This window comes from Falco punctatus, assembly GCF_963210335.1.
Source record: "Falco punctatus genome assembly, chromosome: Z".
Classification (NCBI taxonomy): domain Eukaryota; kingdom Metazoa; phylum Chordata; class Aves; order Falconiformes; family Falconidae; genus Falco; species Falco punctatus.
Window position 1 is genome coordinate 18,624,154 of NC_137586.1, and position 8,180 is coordinate 18,632,333.

At 41.4% G+C, this 8,180-nt stretch overlaps 1 protein-coding gene across 1 annotated transcript in view; it reads left to right on the plus strand.

The window, feature by feature from the left end:
* Window positions 1-344: 344 nt before the first annotated feature.
* The window catches only part of ITGA1 (integrin subunit alpha 1), a 79,188-nt gene continuing 71,352 nt past the window's right edge, over window positions 345-8,180 (plus strand). Inside the window, exon 1 of the mRNA XM_080373076.1 lies at window positions 345-2,740. Within this exon, the coding sequence (XP_080229202.1) occupies window positions 2,713-2,740 (28 nt within the window). The 5' untranslated portion in view covers window positions 345-2,712. The remainder of the gene's footprint in view (window positions 2,741-8,180) is intronic.

An 8,180-nucleotide genomic window follows, 5' to 3' on the forward strand; every position in this document is an offset into this window, starting at 1 on the left:
CTTTAATCACAAATACTTCTATCAGGTTCCATGGAACTACTAGTGTACTTATTCTCTAACCCATATTATAAAATACTTAGCTGAAACTGAATTAGGAGACAGAGTTCAAAATGACAAATCATGTTTAATTCATAGCACTAGAAAAAAAAATCCTCAGTATTCTGTGGCACTTTAGAAAGGCATAAATTAATATGTAATTACATCTTTTAAACTAATTTGAACTTTTTATTTAATCCATTATTATAGGTAATGATTTTCTATATGTTATGAATGTTAAAATCCACTGAATCTAATAATAATTGTTATGCAGATACTGAAATCACCTACCTCCGGCCCTAAGTACACCTCATCCAGGGACTCCTGCTTAATATATGTGTGTTCCTTACTACTAATGTATAAAACTTTAAACTCCAAGGGCATTTAGTGATATATTATGAACAGTTGCCTGCATGAATGCATACAAAGCAACAAAGACTCTGAAAAGACGCAAAAGCTATTCTACAAGCCACAGAAATTGGTTTTTTTCTGAATTAGCATGGCATTCCAAAATAAGTAATGGTCTGTAAGTCTGTAATGTATTTTAATTTTGGAATGTGTGCAAATTAATAAAAAATGCTAGCTCAGACCAGCAGTTCATCTTTTCTAATGTCTTCCTTTTGACATTGTCTGATGGAAGATGCATAAGACATTACAAAAAAAACAACCAAACAAAAAAAAAACCCACAACAAAAAATTAATAAGCAATAATACCAAGAACAATTTGCAGGAAATTAAGAATAACCCTACATCAGGATTTTTATCCTCAAGAAGTCTTATTCTCCAGCATGATGTACATTCCCTATGTGTGTACCACATATCACACATACTTCAAAGAGATTTGAACTGATCATTCTAATTCATGTGAAAGTCCTTAGTCTCCATGTTTCTTCCTCTGTCATAGTTAGTTGTATCACAAAAAGAAATCCTTCACTATGACTTGAAAGCAAGCTCAACTCCTCCATGTGCATTTAATTGAAGTATAGTGACAGAAAGGGAATACAAAGATTTGTTTACGAAAAGACAACACTGCAAGTTATTGCCATCTTTGAAACTGGGATTAAACTAGCAGTAGTAATACCCTTCACTTGCAAAAAAATGAAGTTACAGCTTTCTCCAAACTGGTCTTCTTTTTGTTTGAATGCTATTTTTATTTCCCTTGATTTCATGCATAAAACCTTTAACTGGAAAAATGTGTCTAGTCTTTTTAACTGGTACGAACAGAGCTCAGTTCCTCATTCAGCAAAAGTTACACATGTGCTTAATTTCATCAGTTTTGAGTAGTCCCACTGTGGTAATTAAGTATATTTCATAATGTGTAAAGGCAAGCATATGCATAAATCATTACTGAATGAGGACCTTTCCTCTTAAATCCAGCTTTGAAATTGTGCACTGTTTTCTAAAATTTCCACAGACCTACAAGTAAAGCTGCACACAAACTGTTCTCACAAAATTAAAACAGAAGTTGGAAGATTAATTTAACTATTATAGTGATGATTAACAGCTATGATTCATTAGCCTCAGAAGAGCTTACAAAAATTCCAGTAACTTCCAGTTACTCACTACCTTTTTTGCTCCAATTCAAAGAAAAAATAGGAGATTTTTCTAGTAGCACCAAGATCTCCAAATCCTTATAGAGTATTTTTATTTCTCCTTTTCTTGCTTGAGGAACCATGGGTTCTCTTGTTTTATGAATAACAAAATGAGTTTTCACCAGGTACAGTGCGAGAACCCACACACCGCTGGACGGCTGTCACTCCACCTGAGCATCACTCTGGTAAACACAAAAAGTCCTGCAAGCTGCTCTTTTACTGAGTGTTAATGAACCCTGAAAATCCCTGCTCACAAGCCTGAATCTGGCTGATTATTTATTACCTTTCCGGTTTATTCAGTTATTTATTAGTGAAGTCATTCAGGGGGCAGGGAAAGAGGGGGAAGGGATGCCATGTAAATATCGGTGGATGAGGGCTAAGGCAGTCGTCTGGTATTTCCTCTACGCAGCAAAGCACAGGGAGACGCAAAGACTCAAGAGAACCGTCCACTGTCTCAAGAGTGACCGCGTCCCCAGGGCCGCTGAGCATGGGCAGGGGGTGGCTGGCTTCCTCCTGCAGGCAGATTACCGGCCATAGAGCGCGTTCTTAAGGGGTGATGTCAGAGAAATTAAACGTGAGCAGCCAAACACACCCCCTACTTCAACGATGTGTTTCTCCTGTTGAGAAGGGCGAGAGAGGTGGCCGTGGAGCACGCCCAGCTCTCTCCTGCCCTACTGGGAGGGGGGCTGGCTGGCGGGAGGCATTTAGTAATTAATAGTGAACGGATAAATGTCCCTTTAAGGTCTGCTGTGCTCTCCAACGGCTGCAGCCGGAGGCTTGTTGGGGGAGAATTGGCTTTATTTGTACATTTTAGCGCTAGGATAGCTTTACGGGGAGGTCTCCAAAGCTCAGAGGTCTTTGGGGGGGGTGGGCGGGAGGAAAGTTGTATGCGGGGGGAGGAAGCTAAATTCTTCTTGGTGCGAAGAAACAACGTAAAGAGCGAATAACAAACAGGAAATGCCTGACTCCGCTGCGAGGCGGACGCGCGGCGCAGAGCGCTGAACGCCACTCGCAGCGCAGCACCGTTCCCGCCGCCCCTGCCCGCCGCCCGGGCTCCCGGCCCCGGGCTCGCCGCAGCCCAGGCATGGCTGCCTCCTGCTGGATGCTGACAGGTGAGGAAAGCCCCCTTTCTATCATGCTAGGAAGACCCAGGTCCCGAAAGCAGCTCTGCTCCCCGCGGGAGGGGGGTGAAGCAGCTGGGGCTGGCGGCCAGGGGACGGCGTGCCCCCTCGCCGATCCCGCCAGCCGCGGCGGGAGTGTGCTGCCCGGAGCTGCCCTCCAGCTGGAGCCCGTGAGTGACTTCGGTTTGCTTCTCTGTGGGAACTTTAATCCCTAAACCAGTTTTAGAACCCGAGGGAGTGGGCAACTAGACGAAGGTGAGAAGTAATGTAATTTAATCTGTCTTGAGAAAAACAACTTTTATTTTAAATTAGGGTACCTTTTCTGTTTTCCTCCGTTTGGCTTTCAGATGTTCTGAGTGGTAAAAGTGGAAGTGAGGAAGTGGTTAACGGCACCCAGCTAACTTCAGAAAGATGAGTTCATCCGGAGATGAAATATGTAATATTTCCTTTTAGGGTTTCTTTTATTGTTAGGGACTTACTTGCTTCTTTAGTGAAACAAATCAGCCAGTAACAAAATAACAGTCTCTTTAGCTAGTCAATCTTTAGTAACATTTTGGAGCTCAAAACGGGAATCTACAAAGTGGGAAAGAGGCTAAGGCAACGCTGGGATTCATGTGTTAGCAAATTTGGACACTGAGCTCCCCAGCAGCTCTTGCGTTGGCAAGTAGCATGCAGTGAACCTGAGGCAGTACAGAGCAAGAAATCAATTTCATAAGAATCCTCAAAACGCAGGCAGCAGTAAGTGGGGAAAAGGCGAGACCAGGGGTTTTCTCTCTTCACTCTGCTTGTTGTGCTAGAAAGAGGACACAGGAAAACTTGAACACCTGAATGTAGGACTTAATGCTAAATGTAGCCCTTGTTCATAGATGTTACTACTTTTATTACACAGTGATATTCCCCAAAAATATGATTTTCTTTGTGTTCTTTCACAGAAGGAGGTCTTGTAAAGTGGCAACAATTTACTGTGCCACAACTTCCCTTTGGAGCTGTGAAGTTGCCACTGGTACCGCTGACAGATACTTAACCTGTAATAACAGAAAGGTTTATTGTCAGATAGGAAAACATCTTAGGGGTGGGTCCCATTCAGATCGGTCTGGGACTTACTAGTTTTTGCTGGTTTAGTGTTTTGGTTTTTTCTTATTTACAAAGTCAGTATGGAATAGAAATACTTAGAAATAAGAAAAGGTATTACAGATACCAGGAATGGGATTCAAATTGCCTTAGATAGAGAAGTAATCCTACATAAACAAGTCAAAATGTTATAAATACAAGGAGTTTCAGAATTACAGTAAAAAAAAATAAATTAATTCTGTGTTCCTCTTTCTTAAAAAAAAAAAAAAAAGGTCAGGCAACCTGGCATGCACTAGCAGACAAAACCAATCTGGAATAAAGGAGGTGCACAGAGGTGTACATTTGTTTATTTATACAGTTCTGGGAGTTTTTTTATTCAACTTGGTATTGGTGAGGCCTTTGAGAGTCCAGTACAGGAAGACCTGACAGATGCAGAAAAACAGGTAGAAGTGCACAGAGAAGCAACAAGCTTGGCAAGGGCTGAGGAGAATTATCTATGAAGAAAGACTGAATGAGCTAGGCTTGTTTCTCTAGAAGACAGAAAACTAAGGGCAAAGTGTTGAGCATTTCAAATATTTACCAAAATATTATCAGTGAGAATATTCTTCCAAAGGTCAATGGTGGGGTTTGGTTTGGTTTTGTTCTGTTTTGTTTTCGTGAGAATACGCAATCATTACTTTCTGTATCACATACGTTGGTTTTTAAACAGATTGATGAATAGTTGATTCTCCATGTCCAGCAAAGGACAAGAGAAAATCAACATAACTCCCTCCGTAAAAACTTAGGGACTATTCAGGAGAACTTTCTTACTTTTCAGGTAATGAATTGCTAAAACCAGCTACTAAAAAACCCTACCCCTGCATAATCTCCTTCACTGAAAGTTTCAATGAAGTTGGATAAACACCTGTCAGAGATGGCAGAGGTTTACTTCACCCGGCCTCAGTGTAGAGTGGTTTGACTAGGGATCTGCTTAAGTTTTCTGCAGCCATATGTTTCAACAGAAAAGGAAGGAAGAAATCAATCCAAAGGGTTCCATTAGTTGTTAATGCTTCTTCACTTACAGTTTTCTGCATAGCCTTTTCCTTCCTGGAATTCTTTCTTCGTTGGTGATGATCATGTTGGTATTGATAAAGAGTACTCATCTTTGTAACAGAAAATACCAGTAAAGACAGAACTGTATGCAGAAAATGAAGTGGTCTCTGTCCGGAACCTGCAAAGCCAGGAAGGACACAGGATAAAGGGAAAGCATGAAAAAACCATGTTTTCCTCTCCATCTCTTTATCTTTTATCTTCCTTTGGTTTTGCAACAGCAATGTCCAACATTTCTCGGCAGACTTCCCCCTATATTTGAGATTCTTTCCCGCTAGTTTTTCTTATTCAGGACTGGAGCATGTTTGCATGAATTCTAGCTAAAATGGCTATAATATGGATGAGGGAGCATTCCTATGAAAATGACTTCTGCTTGCCTAAAATCTGAACACAACCCATCTTCATAAAGCAGCTGATCAAGACTTGAAGATGCAGGACAGTGTGTCTCAAATGTTTTCAAAATCATAATCTTGCAAAAAGAGCATGGCTCCAAAACCACCGTGAATGCGTGCTTTCACCATTTTTATGTTGCCTTGTACTGTGCTTCGGAAGGTCTGAAAATGGATGCCAAAATGCTGCAATTATTAGTGCCTGCAAAATTTTTTTAAAAAAGTAATAAATGGCAAGATTGCCAGGTTCTACACAAGGTCTTAAGATTTTACCAAGACTGCAATAGACCATGTAACATTCATGTTAAGAGGAAGAGTTAAAAGTATCCACTTGTTTTGGCTCAACTGGGGTCAAATTCATTTCTTTCCCTGATATCTTACAAACATACAGTTATATGGTTCTTAAATTTTTGGAAATTATGGTTTTCTTCTACTGCTCATTCTTTGACATATTCAAACAAACAGCAATATCCAGTACTTTACTTTTTACCAGAGTAGGCAAAGTAAATGTTTTCCTTCATAAGTTGACAATGGTCTTGCTAATTGTGGATACATCATTGAAGTTTACAGCTGCCACTAAATACTTGTGGATGGCTGTTCATAACTGTATAAAATCTCATGACTTTTTGTTTGGGAAAGGACTTAAGTGCATCTCAAAATGTCTTGATGAGAACTGTGAATTTAGTATGTTGAGCGGCAATTTGGGTTGGGTTTTTTAATGCAGAAAGTCACCTGGTTACATGAACTGAATGATCATTTTCTACTGGATGCTAACTTGCAGATTTTATCTGAAATATATCACATCTCCAGGGATGTGAGGCTGCTTGTGAAAAAATTAAGACTGCAACCAACAAGCAGAGTAAAGTTTGTATATATGCAGCAGCAAAAGAAAAAAAATATTAACATGGAAGGTAAATATGGACTACAGCTAATTTTTCTTGAAAGAATAGCTTGACGTTAACCTTTGCAATTTAATAATCACTAAGAACGTAAAGAAGAGAATGCACCATAAATCTACCACGCAACATTTATATAGATAAGTGAAAGGAACCCCTAAAGAAAAGCTGAATGCACACTCTCTGCCTAAGCCACAAAACAGTAATAGAAAATTATGAGTATATACAAGTCCAAATTAAACAAACAGTTATTTATACTTGCGCTTATGTTATATTCCCTTGGGTCGTCCAGCTTCCTTCTGTGAAACTATTCATTCTAACAGAGTTAAGCATGTGTACTCACAGGAAGAGAGTCTGAGGTCTCATAAATAAATCTTATTATGTAATATCTGATAAAGTTGTTTTTACATCAGTATCAAGCTTAGAAACAAGGAACACACATTACTGGGCCAGATCTCAGTTCAGTATCCTGTCACAAAACTGACTAGTGCTAGGTACTTGAGAGAAATGTGTATGTACATTGTAGGAGGAGAGATGGAATGATTTTTGATCACAGTAACCTTCTTCTATCTCATTAAATCCTTGTCTCCAAAGCCTTTCAGAGTCAGCAAATTCAATAATCCACAGTGTTTGTTTGTTTAAAAAAAAACCTAAAAGCAACCAGAAAGTTCCTTTTAACAATTCTGAATTTGCCACTTCCTCATCCCTAAGAGGATGACCTCTTGTTTTTCTGTTATTAGACAGAATGTGTAGATATTCCAGGCTTACTGTATCTGTTTCAGTTGCTCTGATACACTTATCATGGCACATTAGTTTGTCTACTTTCTCAGTTATTTTTTTTTCTGAATCATTCTTCATACAAGCATTTTTTCTGTTCTCCCTTTCCTCATTCTTTCTAAATCTGCAACATTTATTCTGAAATAGGTTTTGGTGTCATATATTGTTTCGAAATAAGCTGTAGTACTTGCACAATGATGTTACCTTTTTCATATGATTTCTGGCTTGTTAGGTTTGTCTAGGCTGCAATTGAAATCTGTAGTTATTGTTCAGGTCCCTTTTCTGTGCAACTATCATCGAGGTAATCGGTGTTTTTGCAAGGCACGTTACTTATATCTGTCAACATCAAAATGAAATGTGCTTATTTGCCTCTGAAGCTTCTCAGAACTGCCTCATTCTGAGTAATTAGTAGATCCAGGAAGCAGGTTAAGTTTCACTTTAGGCTGAACTGTAACTTTCAAGTTTAACCAAAAACTTTGACGCTGAAGTTCGGTTAAAGAGCAACGTCAAAGTAACAGTTCCGCTTCTGAAGCTGCCTGGGTCTGGCTTTCATGTCGCGCGGTGCCGGTCCCGCCTCTTTCCCGCCCCAGCAGCCCTGAGGTACCGGGTCGCTCTGAGCTACCGGGGCGTTCGTTTCACCACACCCAGAAACCGGCTGCTTAGCCATACCTTTCCCATCTCCCCATCTGCAACCATAACGTCCCACAACTACTTATTTAGAGGTTTGGGGTTTGTTGGTTTCTTCTTGGGTTTTGTTTTTTGGTTTTTGGTTTGGTTTTTTTCCTTTTCTCAAGCGTGAGGGACTGTGTTAGAAGCCTTTGGGAGTTTGAATCGTCCTTGTAAAAAGCTACAGGGGACGCACTAGCGCGGGCCCAGACACCCCACACCACCACCCCCCAGAGGCTGTAGCGGGGACACGCCAATTTACACGCCAATATCCTCTTCCCCCTCACCGCACACCAGGGCATCGCGACTGCCCCCAGGCCCCTCTGGGGCGCTCTCCTCCCGGCGGGGGGGAGGCGGCAGGTTACCTGTCCCACTCGCCGCATACAGCACCCGCTCCGCCCCCTCCCCCCCCCCCCCGCTCCCTCACGTACCAGCTGTGGCATGCGCCGGGGCTGCACGGGGCGGGGGGGGGGGGCGACCGTGCGCACGCGCGTCTGGCGCGGAGCAGAACGCGCGGGCGGCTCGAGTCCCTCCTGCGCCGCT